At 38.0% G+C, this 15,981-nt stretch overlaps 1 protein-coding gene across 6 annotated transcripts in view; it reads right to left on the reverse strand.

Moving 5' to 3' along the window:
- Positions 1–286: 286 nt before the first annotated feature.
- LOC107731101 (plakophilin-4-like) overlaps positions 287–15,981 on the reverse strand; it is a 93,795-nt gene continuing 78,100 nt past the window's right edge. For 3 of the 6 annotated variants that reach the window (XM_016542092.1, XM_016542088.1, XM_016542089.1), the window contains exons 12-21: positions 11,527–11,644; positions 11,224–11,412; positions 8,594–8,767; positions 7,728–7,878; positions 6,877–7,069; positions 6,610–6,697; positions 6,416–6,533; positions 2,014–2,139; positions 1,752–1,813; positions 288–1,356 (exon numbers count right to left, since the gene is read on the reverse strand). In XM_016542092.1, the coding sequence (XP_016397578.1) occupies positions 1,117–1,356; positions 1,752–1,813; positions 2,014–2,139; positions 6,416–6,533; positions 6,610–6,697; positions 6,877–7,069; positions 7,728–7,878; positions 8,594–8,767; positions 11,224–11,412; positions 11,527–11,644 (1,459 nt within the window). In that variant the 3' untranslated portion in view covers positions 288–1,116. Of the gene's footprint in view, positions 1,357–1,751; positions 1,814–2,013; positions 2,140–6,415; positions 6,534–6,609; positions 6,698–6,876; positions 7,070–7,727; positions 7,879–8,593; positions 8,768–11,223; positions 11,413–11,526; positions 11,645–15,981 lie in introns of all 6 variants that reach the window. The other 3 variants (XM_016542090.1, XM_016542091.1, XM_016542093.1) reach the window with 3 other exon arrangements.

The following is a 15,981-nucleotide window of genomic DNA, read 5'->3' on the forward strand; positions in this document are numbered from 1 at the left end:
TGCAAAAAAAAAAAAAAAAAAACTATAATAATTATCTTTTCCCAAGCTTATACTGTTCCTTTAGGATTTAGGATTTTTGTAGATAGAGATCCTTATTAATAGAGAATGGGATTTTACCTTTTTATTCTGGTTATTATTTATTATATTTTTATTGTATCTAACATGTTATAATTGCCTTTTATGGCCACTGTTCAAGTGTTTGTAAAAAAAGAAAAAAGCCGCATGTCACATGATCCTGCGAGGATGATCTCATGATCGACGTGGCAAATGGAAAACAATTTAAAGTGTTAAAACCTGAAAATGTATTTATTTTTTATGACAGTTTTTGACATGGACATGTTTGCCCTCTGTGCTACCTTAAACTGATGCACAATACTCTGTGTTTAACTCATAATAACAGCACCACTAAAAAAAAAAAGCTGATGTAATGACATCACTCACCGTTTATTCACTTAGGTCTACGAGGTTTAACATGATATGAGTTTTTACCAGTGTAGTAAAACAAACCATGTGGCAGCTATTTTCAAAAATAAATGAAAGATATGTACAAGACTCCATAGCATTAAAAATCTCAACAACAACAGGTACAATGTTCTCTCTGAAATCCTTCATATACATTTAATCCTTATTTATTTATTATTTATAAGTTCATGTTCAGGTGACCCAGGTTAAGAATTTCCCAGTCTCTTTCCTCAGTGAGTCACTCATACTTTAAAGCTAACAAAAATCATCTAAAGTCTACACCAGGGGTGCAAAGCTCAGTTTCTGGAGGGCCGCAGTCCTGCAGAGTCTAGCTTCAACCCTAATTAAACACACCTGATCCAGCTAATCAAATCCTTCAGGCTTATTTGAATACTATATGGCATGTGTGTTGGAGCAGGGTTTGAACTGAACTCCGCAGGGCGGTGTTTTTTGGCACCCCTGGTCTGCTACATCTCTCCAGTCCCCTACATACAGAGTTCATGATTCATTCCTTATTTCCATTAAACCAACATTCTGCTAGACATTCTCCATCACATTCATATGCTTTGCATCCACTTCTCACATCTCCTTAAAAGCAATGTGTTCCCAAATCCATTTCTGTCTTCGAGATAGCGCAGCCTGTAAGCCGGGTCTCTATACCCATGAGTCGGGGGATCCCTGGTAATGTTCACTGCGGTGTAACGGTCTCCTGGTGGAAGAGTAAAAGTCCACATAGTTGCTTGTGGTTCTGAAGCCGTGTGTCTGGCTGTAATCAGCGGGAGAATAGTGCACCATCTTTTCCAGATACGAGTCCTCGTAGGCGTGTGGTGAATGCAGGTATGTGCGGTAAGTGTCATGGTTTCTGTGGCCCGTTTCATCGGTGCGATACACCTTCTGCACACAAACAAAACAATCTGGTTTTAAGCTAAACAGTCAGGATCTTGTTTATTCTCATTTTCAGCTCGTTTTGTGAGAATCATTCATAGACAGCCAACAGGGCATTCTACAAAAGAGCTCTGTTCATAAATCCACGAGGGCATCTTAAACCAAGTGGAACATCATCAAGTGACTGAATTGAGACACTCAGTTAAACGCAATAATTTATTTATTTTGTTATAAAGTAGCTAAAACAATTTGAACTAGTTTCAATAATAATTTGTAGTCCAGTATAAAATTATTGTTCAAACTGCTAGTGAATTACAGTAATGAGAATCTATTGGCAATCCAGTAGAAAAGGAAAATTGTAAAGGTTCATTACAGTGATGGGAAGTTGAGTTCAGCGGCCTCACCTGTTCTCGTTTCGAGCCCTCTCTGCTCAGGGAAGTGTAATAGTGAGATGCTTTTGCAGACCCTTTAAAAAAATCGACTTGCAGTTAGGCAGATACATGTAGCTCAATTTTAGCTTAAAGAAATAGTAATCAGGTAAGTTTTGGATTTGGGGTCTAGATTAAAGTACAATTGAATTTGAATAGAAAATCCTTATGAACTCATGAATCGGCTTGTAAACTCAGTCCAGTTAACAGGCACCTTTGTTGAAGGAAGCTCTCATACCTATGCTTTTGTTTTTATTGATGCCGTTTTCTTCTTGGTAATCATAAAATTGCATAGTTTGTGTCTTCTGATGATCAGAGTGTTCTTTGATGCCCAGCACTGCGGGAGATGATAATGTGCTGCCTGCTAAAAAAACAAACAAACAAACAAATCACTTTATGTGAAAACAAATAAACTAACCTAATTCTAGGGGTGTCACATGATACTGATTGTTAATTTAGCTGCATTTTTACAAGAAACCTCAAACAGAAATTACTGTCAGAACTAGGCATGGGACGATAACCGGTTTCAAGGTATACCGCAGTTTGGAAAAGTCAGGGTTTCAAAACCACTAAAATTTTCCGTTATAACGTTCCTGCGGTATGCGCAGTTTTTTTACGTGTTGTCAAAGACGGAAAGTGCAGGACTCCCTCAGTTGTGTGCAGCGAAGAGCGTAGTATATATGTATATACATACATACGCAGATTACGCACAAACACACAATCACACACACATACATACATATACATATATACATATATATATATGTGTGTGTATGTGTATGTGTGTGTGTGTGTGTGTGTTTTTACAGAAATTATGTTTCGATTATATTTTTGATTACTGAGCTGCAGGTTTAGGTTCACTTAAGTGACTGTATTTTTTTTCATTTATAGGGATTTTTTTTTTTTTTTACAGAAAATAATTTATTTATGTTCTGATTATTGTTGAGCTGCAGGTTTAGGCTCACTTAAGTGACTGCATTTAATTAAGAAGAATTTAATTATTTATTCTAATTATTTAGCCTGACATGTTTACTGTTCCAAAATGTTCTATATGTTTCTTAAAAATAAAATGTGTTCAGTGGAAAAAAAGTGTTTATTTTACCCAGACATTTAAAAATAACATATTTTAGAGCTGTAATCGCAATAACGTGATATTTTTATCTAAGGTTATCATACCGTCAGAATCTCATACCGGCCCATGCCTAGTCAGAACTATATCTACTTTATAACAGTAAATACACAGCTGTGATATTTCACTCCTCATTCACTGTAAAAATTATGTAATATCACATAACACACTGCTCAATAAAATTAAGGAACACTTAAATCACACATTGGATCTTGATGAATTAAATATTCAAGTTGAAAATCCTTACTTATATACACTGTGTAATTGGTTGAGAACAAAATGATGTGACGATGGTCGACGGAAACCAAATCATCAAGCCACCGAGGGCTGGATGGAAGCCAGGGCCCACTGCAGCAGTGTAAGGTCTGACAGTGGCTCTGAGGATTTCACCCGGTACCTAACAGCAATAAGGCTACCGTAGGCTAGCACACGGAGGAGCATGTGGAGGAAGTAGTAACCATCACCTGAAAAACCATTTCCTTTTTGGAGGTTGTCCTGCTGTTGCCTGGAATGCCACTCACACGCGTACAACAGTTAGTGGAAGCTAAAGATTACGGTTTATAAAGTTTTAAATATGGATATTTCTCTTACACAAATGCATCAATTCACTTCAGGAGGCCTTTATTAACCCCCAGAGCCGTGTGGAGTACTTTTTATGATGGATGGATGCACTTTATTGGACTTCTGTTGGACTATTGAACCTCAACAGCCATTCACTGCCATTATAAAGCTTGAAAGAGCCAGGACATTTTTTTTTATATTACTCCGATTGTATTCATCTGAAAGAAGAAAGTCATTTACACCTAGGATGGCTTGAGGGTGAGTGAATCATGGGTTCATTTACATTTTTGGGTGAACTGTCCCTTTGATACAATACAGACTGTGTCAAAGCAGCTTTACATCGTTAAACAGGAAAAGAGTGTGTCAATAATGCAAACAAAATTCAATTCTGCTGTAAAGAGGACAGTAGTAAAGAGTCAATATTTCAGTTAAAGTCAGTTCATCATTGACTCAGTGATGTCATCGTTCAATGATGAAGTCACCAATGATGCCAAAAAATGAAGTGGCACAAATTAATGGGATATCCCTGAAGTTTAATGACGTGGTGTTATACTGTGATGACTAGGTGTTAATTTTTTTGAGCAGTGTAGTTAGTAAACTGCACTTCTAGGTTCTTCAGGCATGCAGCTTTAAGTGACTGATATGAGCAGTGCTACGATTTTAATGATTTGTACTAGCATTCTATAATGTGATTAAAGTTATTATAAAATAATGGTCAAGAAATGTAGGTTCTTTCTTAAAAATCAACAAAACCAGAGGCCTCATTAATAAAACACATGCAACGATCAGATTTGATCCTAAATTTCATGGATTTTATCATATGTTAAAGGTAAGGAACAAATTGGGATGTAAAAATAAGGCTGAAACTGATGTGGAAATCTTATGTGAATGACAACTGAGAAGCATTTGAACTTTTTGGTGCTCATGAGTACAGATTTTATTGGCTGGCCCCCTATTTTATTTATTTCAGTAACATGTATGGTCTTCTAACCTTTAAACATTGTATTTGTGTGAATTGCTGTTTAAACACTAATATGCACGGATTTATATTACTGGAACATAATCAAGTAAACACTTAATAAATATATGTTATCATATATTATCAAATATGATTTCAACATTATTGAGATATAGCATTATTGGAACATTAGCTGCCTAGGTGACTACAGACCAGTGGCCTTGACTTTGGTTGCCATGAAAATCTTTGAGCGATTGCTGCTTAAAATCTAATTTCTATAGTCTGTCTGGATTCCAACAATTTGCCCATAAGGCTAACAGGTCGGTAGATGATGCTGTGGCTCTGTGTTTTCATTCATTCTAGCAACACCTTGAAGCTCCTGATAGCTATGTGAGGGCTCTGTAAATCTGGATTTAATACAGTTGTTCAGGACAGGTTAAACGTTTTGATAAGTTACAGCGATTATAGGGGCTCCACAAGGTTGTGTAATGTCACCACTATTGTTTTCTGCCTACACTAACGACTGGCTCACACTGTGAATCTGTAGTTAGCAGATGACACTACATTGATTGGCCTGATAAAAGAGAATAATGAATCAGACTATAGAAGTGTCTACATTGACTGAATAGTGCTGTATCCATAATCTTAAATGGAATGTCTTAAAAACAAAGGAAATGGGGTCTGATTTCCAGTGGAGACAAAATACTGTTCTGCCATTATCTATTAATGGTCAGGACATTGAAAATCTACATAGCTGAAAAAGTCTCTCTACAATATATATTGTAGGATTGTTTATGTTCTTAATTCCTTAATAATATAAATATAAAAATAAAAATATAAAATATGGCAATGCAAACACAAATACAACACAAAATAAATTGTTATTACTTAAAGGTAGGGTAGGTGATCACTAAGTTAATTGGGCTAAATGTATTTATATAGTGTGTGGAAGGCTTAGGACCATAAAATGTTCGACCAATCATATCCTTTGGACAGAAGGCTATGAAAGGCTGTCCCACTTGCCTGTCAAATGTATGTATTTGCATACCTCCACGCACCCTGTTTGCACAGACACGCAGTACTTCTGTACCATAAAGAGATATTCGTGAGCATTCTGAACTGCCATTTATAAAGAGGAATGCATTTTATCAATAGTTCATTTTGGAAAACTGTTGAGTACTTACGTTTAGGATCATTCTACAAGTCTTTATAAATGATGCCCCAGGTTACAACTTTATTCAGTATTTGAATTTGTTGAAATGTGGCATATCAAAATATCCAGGAAACGAGCGATGTGTGCCTTCACTGTTTAAACACATTTAAGTAATTTTGAACACATATGTAACAATGTATAGAGTTGAACAGACTTTATAACAGCTTTATTTGACGGTGTGTAACATTCATAATAAAGGCATTTGTATTGCATGTACGTTCGATCACGATGACTATTTTAATTTGTGTCAAATCGGAGTTTGTCCTGATCCACTGATCCTGACGGAAATCAAAAGCAGCCAGTATCTCCAACAATTCTTTGGAAATGTTTGACACACACAGCATTTTGGGATAATTTTCAGCTCAATCTGATGGAAATCAGCTATTTTCTGGAGTGCATTATACTAAGATCTCCATCAACCTACTGTCCTAAGTTCATCTTCAATCACCGGTGCTCATTATCATTTCTTATACTACGGGGCGTTGAATGCTTGAATCTGATTGGCGTTGGATGAGATGCGTAAGAAATTAATCCGTTTTAAGGACAAAAACCGGACGAATGCCTTGAAATATATCATCTGATTGATGTCTTGAGGTGTGGTAAGAGTAGTATAAGCGGAATAACTGACTCCAGTCCATTGAATTATTAGACAATAATGCACACCCAAGGTGTAACGTGCATTATTTTCTAATAATTCAACGGCCCGTCATCAATTATTCCTTACTTAATGAACAATACAACACTGTAATGTATGTGTTTGTATAAGGTGTGACACTAACCTGTATGGTGCACAGGGGACATCTGTAGCGTGGATGACGGTAGAGTGGGTTGTGATTTGAAGCGCTCTCTCTCCAGAGTTGATACAGGAGTCAGGAAGTGATTCTGATTCCAGCCATCCTGCTCAAACACAGTAAGAAATAAACACACACCCCCTGATGTGGAGCAGTTGTAGCCCTACTGTGCTGCCGCTCACCTTCTTATAGATGGTGCGCAGGTCTCTGTACTGCCACAGCATGTTCAGCACCTGAGCGGCCGCCTTCACCACCTTCATAGAGTACCTGCTGTGAACGCATGTGAAAAACATACAAAATCAGCAGAGCGGTGGAGCCGAGAACCACTGATTTAGACAAATGAAGAAATTATATCTGTATATGTGTGCAATGGTGAAGTATTGAATGACTATATAAAAGATGAACAAGCATTATGGCTTATTTGTGTAGTATTCATAGCAGTCACTTACCTTTCTGCTCTACCCTTGGTGATGTTGAAGAGTTTCTCAATGCCGCCCGCATCTGCCAGGGCTTTAGCATTCTCCATGTTTCTTCTGGTGACCTCATGCAGTGTGCAACAGATTGCCGCCACCGTATCATCTGACAGCTGTGTAGTGTTTCCCCCCGGCAAACGGTTCACCAGGTCCCGCATGGCATATTTCCCTGAGATACAACCAACTTCAATCATCACGCTCACACAATTAGGATTATCGATCTTCTTAACAGTGAAACTGCAAATTGCATGTGTAAAACTCAGGGAAGAATTATTTTCATGGCAGCTGTCATTATGAATGGACGATGACATCACTGAATCAACAATGAACTGACTTAATTGACTGAAAAATTGATTGTTTACTTTTGTCCTCTTTTTAGAGCTGCTTTACAGCAGAATTGAATTTTGTTTGCATTATTGATAGTATTTTCCTGAAAAAAAGCTGCATTGACAATCTGTATTGTATAAAGTGCTATAAAAGTAAAGGTGACTCGACTTGACTTGATAAGACATATACTGCATGAGTAAAATATTACAGGTTGTAACGGTACTCTCACCCGGACGATGACATCACTGAATCAACAATGAACAATGAACAATGAAGTCTTAATTGACTGAAAAATTGATTGTTTACTTTTGTCCTCTTTTTAGAGCTGCTTTACAGCAGAATTGAATTTTGTTTGCATTATTGATAGTATTTTCCTGAAAAAAAGCTGCATTGACAATCTGTATTGTATAAAGTGCTATAAAAGTAAAGGTGACTCGACTTGACTTGATAAGACATATACTGCATGAGTAAAATATTACAGGTTGTAACGGTACTCTCACCGATCAGTTCTTTATTTCTCACGTCCAGGGCCATGTTTCTGAGTGCTGTGGCAATGGAGCACACCACTCTGTCGTTATCCATGCGCAGTAACTCCACCAGAATGGGCAAACCTTTCTCCTTGCGCACCGCTGCGCGAATATACACTGCAAACTACAGACACGTTCAGATTAACACACATTCAAAGGCAGAAAAGGGAATTAACTTCAATTAAAATTATATTAATTATACTGTATATGAATGGAAATTTGCCATTTGAAATTTATTAAAGAAACAACAGATTTGAGCACTTTCCCCCAAATACATATACATAATACAGACTGAATATGCCAATCAATGAAAATGTTTGTCCAAAAAAAACAAAAACAACTAAATATTACACGTTTTTTTTTTTTTACATTTATTTTATAAACGTTTGCAAAACAAGCAATGTAATAACCAAAAATTGGGATGTCTAGACAGTTTTATGCTATTTTAGCAATAACAATCAAAATGACATCTCTAAATAAAAATTTCTTGGAGCATAAAAAAAGAGGGTAATTGCAAGTTTATATCTCACAAATGTGACTTCACATTGTGCAGTGCGTGTTCAACATCTCAGTTGTGACTTTCTTTTAATTTATATCTCACAATGTGACTTTTTGGCAATTGTGACTTTATTTCTCACAGTTGTGACCTTATTCCATTTGATATGTTTACTGCTGTTAATTTTTTGTCAAAACAAGTAAAGGAACACAGATTGTACCCTAAATATGCTTTTAAGATTTTTTTTTGTTTTAGTTTTTTTACTAGCTTCAATCACAAGCCTATGAACTGTCTTAGACTGTAACACTTGGTCCTATGTGGGTTGTCGAATTCAATTACACACCTTCCAGTTTCCTGCGGAGAGATTCAGGAGTGACCCGGCGGAGCCCTCTAGTGTGGCTGGGTTTGAGCTCTCCGCTAACAGGGTAAGATAGGGCTTGACTACAGATGGGTGCCACAGCATTTCAGCACCTTTAGGAGACTTTGAGAAACCAGGGATCGGCCCGACACCATCCCACTAAGAGAAATTAAAAACACACAGGAGTTATCAGTTGACTTAATGAGACCGTTAACCCAGAAAAAAAACCTTATATTGTTCCAAAACTGTAAGACTTTCTTCTTCTGTGCAACATAAAAGAAGATTTTTTGTGAAATATCTCAGTTTTTTGTTCATATAATATAAGTCAAAGGGCTTCACAGTTGTTTGGTTCCCAACATTCTTTAAAATATCTTCTTTGGTGTTGTAAAAAGAAAGAAATGCATATGGTTGTAAATGATGACAGAATTAGCTTTTTTGAACGAACTAGCCCTTTAACACCAGCATATGAAGTGAGATTAAACAATCATACAGACTTCTATTGATATGTTTCAAGAGTTTCAAACAATAGCTCCAAGACACTGTAACACTTTAGAATAAGGAAAACTTATTCACTATTAACTATGACTTTTCCCTCAATAAATTCCTAATTTGCTGCTTATTAATAGTTAGTAAGGTAGTTGTTAAGTTTAGGTATTGGGTAGGATTAGGGATGTAGAATAAGGTCATGTAGAATAAGGCATTAATATGTGCTTAATTAGTACTAATAAATGGCTAATATTCTAGTAATATGCATGCTAATAAGCAACTAGTTAAGAGACCCTAAAATAAAGTGTTACCGAAACTTCCTACATAACTGAGAATGCAATAATAACTACTAAAACAACTACCTTACTATCAATAAGCAGCACATTAGGAGTTTATTGAGGGAAAATTCTTAGTTAATAGTGAAAAGTGTTACCAAATTAGACTTGGCTCGGATTCAGCAAGGTGGACTCAGACCCAGCACTAGCAACTTGCTATCAAAAAGAAATATACAGCCTCTGGCAACTTGCAGTACATGGAATTATTTTTGTATTCATTTGGAGCATCTGGATCTCAGCAGTTATGACTCCTCGTGTGTTGCTACCTCATTAAGAAGTTGATGAGAAGTAGGGGACAAATTCTCAAATTGCTTAGTCATAGTCCGTGTCATCATGTTAATTGAAGAGATTTTTTTAACCATCTTGTCGTATTTGTCAGAGTTCACAGATGGCAGCCAAATTTTCTGCAGATGTGCCACCACTCTCTGTATGTTCTTTTGTTTTTTTCTGAATGGGGTTTTAACGGAGTATCAGGTAGATATGGAAGCCTGTTTCCGCCACTGAATAAAAAAGGTAATTGCGACTTTTTAAACTTGCAATTGCGAGTTATAAAGTCACAATTGCGAGCTATAAAGTCAGAATTGCGAGATATAAAGTCACAATTGCGAGATAAAAACTCACAATTCTGACTTTTTTTCTCGCAATTGCGAGTTTATATCTCGCAATTCTGACTTTTTTCTTGCAATTCTGACTTTTTTTCTCAGAATTGTGAGATATAATCTCGCAATTGCGAGTTAAAGTCCAATTTTGAGGGGGGAATAAAGACTGCTATGTTCTCAGAATTGCGAGTTTATATCTCACAATTCTGACTTTTTAACTCGCAATTGCGAGTTTATATCACGCAATTCTGAGAAAAAAAAAAGTCAGAATTGCGAGTTTGTATCACGCAATTCTGAGAAAAAAAGTCAGAATTGTGAGATAAAAAGTCGCAATTACCTCTTTTATTTTTTATTCAGTGGCGGAAACGGGCTTCCATAGGTAGAGGACTCTGGGTGTGAAGCAAACCAATTACTAATTTCCTCTGCACCTTTTGATGTATCCAAGTCCAAAAAGAACATGGTGCTGTCAATAGCACAAGCATTTTGAACAGGCTCCATAGTTAACTCAGGTGCAAGCACTGACCTGGGAGCTAGTTTAACATTCCTTCTGCCCATAAATAAATCACTACACAATATTTAACACAAAAAAAGATTTCACTTACATATTCATTGACAATAAATATTTGAGTTATGCCAGCTGTAGAAATTTCTCAGTTTCTTGAAGGCACTTTAGAAACCCCTCTACCTATCATACGGTCATCTTGGGTTCGTCCACTCTGTTACTCTGACACAGGGACATCACACCTTAAACTGAAGGTTTTGAGGGCTTTTGGGGCTCATGATTCTCACCGAATCTAATACACAGATAAATCAAGACACCTTCACCACATTTATATCTAATTGAGCTGTATGTTTGGTCATGGAGGCTGATGACATGATGTGGCTATTGCTCGTAACCGCATAAATGCATGTGCATTTATTTTCTCGAGCTATTGAGTGGCGGAGGCACCATAATGCTTGGGCCTGTCATCGTCACTTGCAGCTATATCTTCTGGATTATTGTTATTTAGAAATAATTAATACTTTTAGAAGTCACTTAATTTAAGAAACTTGGTTTCTAAAGAACTCTCTCTAAAGAACTTTCCACAGATATTTATTGGGATAACACTTACACTACCATTCAGAAGAATAAGCCTGTATACATGAAGCACAAGCAATGGATTTACATGCAGACAAGACAAAATGTAAGTCTCACCTGTTCTTCGATTAAATTCTTCTTTTTTCTCCTCTTCCTCCCCCAGCAGCTGTAAGCTGCCTCTTTACTGGGTGACTCTGACCCCATTAACCCATCAAGCTCCTGATTGGCTGTCAGCCAGGAGGGTGACATTTCCAGCTCCAGCCGATAGGAGAGATTCCTCAGTATGCAAATACAGTTTTCCACAATCTGAGAGAGAGACAGCCTTCACTGACTGAACATGATTGTGTGACTAAGTGTGAGTTTGTGTGATTGAGTGAGTGTGTATGTGTGTGTGTGTGTGTTAGGGGTTCTGGTGCATACCTTGCTGTCAAAATCAGAGGTGCTCACACAGGCTTTGATGACGTACAGCAGTGAGTCCACGAGTCCCTCACAGGAGCGCATGTATTTTCTGGCTTCTTCTCCAGCTGAACTCAGGTTCCTGTGTCAACACAAAACCACTGCACAGTCATTCACAAACACAACTACAGCTCAGATTTGATTTATTAGTAGAGAATTAATTTTGAGGTAATGGAAAAACACTTTAATATCAAGACCATGGACCTGAACTTTGCTATAGCCTACACCACCACCTGACAGCATCCAACATGGCACAGTTACTCTGGACACTACACTACACAACACAACACTGAACTAAGCAAGGTTCCTACACATTTCTCAATCTCAAAATTCCATACTTTTCCAGACTCAAATTTCCAAACCTTTCAGTAGACTTTCAGACTATATTTAACATAAATGGTTCATAGAGCATTATTGTCAGCTTTATATTTGGTATATAGTACAGTCAGTTGTAAATAATTATATTTTCTCAGGGGTTTATCCATGGATTTTCTCCAAGTGACAACATACAGAGCCTCTAAAAAACAAAACCTGACTTTTGCACACATACAAGAAACTTTTTTTTTGTGCCTTCGAGAAACTATTGACATGAGCATGGGATTTTTTTTGTGTGCTTATGCATTACAATTTCTAGTTTTATATATACTATAACCTATTTCCCTTGAGCATCACTGCAATCTTACTATGAAGAAAATGAGAGCTTGGATGCACAAGAATTAATAGAGATCTATTTGCTCAAAATTTGGCTTTCCTTAGGCTAGTACCTCTAATACTAAGGCCTAATGTCCAATTTAATGCATCCTCTGTGGCGGCGGAGAAACAATGACACCAAATGGGCTGATGGCAAAATACAGCTGTGTGCATTGTCCTATTTGCCAAGTTCAAGGGTCTATAAAAAAAGACTACTGGTAAAAATAAAAAAAAAAGTGTTCAAAATTTGCCTTTCGTTAGGGCAATACGTATACATACATATTTCAAGGCCTTAAGTCTGCTTTAACACAAACTCTGTGGCGGCCAAAAAAAAAACCACTCCGCGATTTGGGCTGATGGTGCATAGGTGGCTCAGTGAGCATCATCCTATTTGCTAAGCTTAATGCTATAAAATTGCTAAGTTTCTTGCACAAACACAAAAGTCTGTATATTTCTTATTTTTGAAAAGATCCTTTTAGAGGCTCTGTAATACAGTGCTAAGAAGAGTGTGAGAAGAAACCCAAAACACCTTTACCCTGCATTTTTGCATAATGAAAAAGTGCACCTTGAATTCATTCAGTCAATGTCTGACAATCACTAAAGAATCATTAAACAGCTGCCATGAAAACACACATTTTCATTAAATTCTTAATTTTCTATTACAGAAAACTAAATAGGGGCAAAAGTCCGGAAATGCAAATATTTCTCCATACCCTGCTTTCTTTTTTCCATACTTTTCCAGACCTGGAAATTACTCAAATCAAATTCCAAACTGCGTAGGAACCCTGACTAAGAGTTGTTGTCAGCTAGTGTAGTGTGTGACCCCCTGTTGTGGATCATTTACGTAGTGTCGCCTAGTGTGAACACCACAACGACTTCAATACAGACAGCAAGTCATGTAGTCTGAACAGCACAGCGATCTGCCGACGTTTTAAGTTGTGTAGCGTGAACTAGGCTTTTTTATAATCACTAAAAAGCTGATATCTCAGTTCATCGCGATCTCACAAAGCTCTGCTATAACACAATTAATATATGCACGATGACTCTTTCATAATGTCTACACTTCATGTGTTATATAATAAGAGAATTTGAGGAGCACGCAAAGTTCAGCACTGCACAAGAACCGTTCTCATTTTTATTAGTCGTTCTTGTTGCTTTTGTGCAATAGATGAATTAACAATATATTTGTTTTTAGATATTTTACGTTTAGATATTTATTTTGTGGGAATCCCGCAAATCATTTTATTCTCCCGCATCACCAGCTTTGCCGCTGTTTTCTTATATGGGTTTGAAGTATTGCTTACACTATCCATAATGCATGCCTGAGTGGCCGCCGTTCATCGCCTCGTGTTATTATAGCCTGATTATGGATAGTGTAAGCAATGCATGCATTGTCCGTGCAGGAATCAAGCTAGCTGAATCAATGTTCAGCATTCGTCTTAAACCGTTGCAGCCCCACCAAGTTGGCAGTGTTCGACTAAGTTGTGTAAATACTGACTGGGGATTAGAACCAATGCTACTGCTGCCTTCGTGTTCATCTGCACGGTGTTTACCCCCCGTGCATTATGTTCAAGACAGCACCGGCACCACCGCTGCAGCGGACATCAGTACTAGGTGTTGGCAAAACCGCCACCATTAACCGCACAGCACGGTCAGTCACACTGTGATGGTGCAGTGCTCACACTGTGGATGTCACATATCCCGGGGTAAACATTGCTAGGCGACTATCCATGCGTCTGCGGTGCTGAATGGCTGCTGTTAATGCAGTCTGGAGACGAAGTGTCGACATGAAAGCTTTTAGTGAGTGTATGGTCAGTGGCTTTGCTTGCAGCCGATCTGGACCTTCGCTATCAACACGGCGGAATTTTATGAGATCCCCAAAGCGACATCTTCGATGATGCAGTGTCGAGAGACCAACTCGAAAGGGAACGTCTCTGGTTACCTAATGTAACCTCGGTTCTCTGAGAGGAGGGAACAAGAAACTGTGTACGCTGCCATGTTACATAGCTCAGAGTCTTTGTCAGCTGCACTCTGCTTCAGTCCAAAGATTCGGAGGCAATGGCGTTCAGCGCCGTCTTATAGTGTTGGGAGGCCCACCTCTATTTTGCATGTTTGAACGCCATTGGTAGGTGAATTCTCACCTGGGAGATTTCATAAGGCTTCAGTAGATTCGAGGAAGGAGGGGATAATCCCAAAGCTACATCTTCGATGACGCAGTATCTCGTTCCCTTCTCTCAGGGAACCAAGGTTAACAAGAGACGTTTTCGGTTCAGTTCGGTTCTGATGGCTTGGCGCATCAGTTTTTTTGTGATTTAAAATGCGATTTTTAAAACAAATTAACAAAACAAAAAATCTCCTGTACACTGGAGTAAAACATGGATTATCATATGTCTACTTCAACATTTTTTGGAGAGAAGTATAAATAACAGTACGACCCTCTGTAATGCAGCTCTGAAATAAATTGTGTCGTGAAAGCGCTACACCAAATAGGTTTTACTGGAATTAAATGAAAAAAAAAAAAACTCTATTTCTTACAAAGAGTTACTGAACAATGAATCAAAGGAGTGTTGCTTTATGAACACAGAGAGTGATCGCAACGAGCTATATCACACATAACATTTCCAAACGTCTTTTCGTACATTATTCATGGTGTGAGCACTTACAAATTCAAGTGGATTGGAAATTATGAATCTGTAGTAAATAATAAATACAAATGACAAAGACAAATTTTGGTCAAGTTGTTCATTTTCATTTGAGCTATACTTTCACTTTCACCATTGTGTTGTTTCCAAGCTGAAAAGCAGAAAACTGCACTTCATTTCAGATCCGTTTTCCACTCTGGTCATGAGAGCAGATATGGCAGTTCAACACAGCAAGCATTCTCCATTCTAATGTGTTTTTAGCTGTATAATATACATTTTAACATCTACATCCACTGTTACCCAGTCTCTACTGTAGTGTCGGTGTCCAAAAGTCCCAGAATGCATTGCCTTGCCGACGTCACGTTCCCATTCTCTACTAGCTGAAGCTAGAGCCAATGGTGTAAGTCTTTGAGCGTGGAGACCCCGCCCCATTTTGAAGGTTCTGCCCATTTTTGGAGTTTACGCTAGAGGTCTTCACGGGTCCACTTGGATCCGAAAACCCGAGGTCCGACCTGAGACCAGAGCGGGTTCGGGTCCAAAACTTCGACGAGTACCTCGGACACGGGTCGGGTTCAGTATTAGCGGCCTCGGGTCTCGGGTAATTTAAAATAAACATGCTTTTCCCAAATGGACCCGAATTCTTTAAACTATCCCGAATGCGTAGGTTACCTTCACTTTCGTGTTAAGAGAGGAACGCACATAGAAAAGGAGCATACGTTCATAATCCTCGCACACAGACATCATCTTATTGATATGAGATCCATCAGGAAAATCCACTCGCTTCATTATGCTGCGTGTTCATGCAGGGCTTTTCTTTTTTGTGTGCAGAAGCCTTTCGCCGGAGATCAGATTGCAAACAGCGAATCCATGATTAGGCTATCGATTTATTTTTAATCAAACTATCACGTTTATATTTCAAATCCACTGGTCACAATTGAAAGCGGAGCTCAGAAATACCTTGTATCCATCAGGCAGGCACTAATATAAAGTAGCCTAATAATAAATGTTAAATAAATCAAAGTAATGGAGAAATGGCCAAATCAGTCAACAGGACACCGGGATTTTTCCTGACTGACTGCGGGGCTGC

Source organism: Sinocyclocheilus rhinocerous, unplaced genomic scaffold (assembly GCF_001515625.1).
Source record: "Sinocyclocheilus rhinocerous isolate Xijiao unplaced genomic scaffold, SAMN03320098_v1.1 scaffold2264, whole genome shotgun sequence".
Classification (NCBI taxonomy): Eukaryota; Metazoa; Chordata; class Actinopteri; order Cypriniformes; family Cyprinidae; genus Sinocyclocheilus; species Sinocyclocheilus rhinocerous.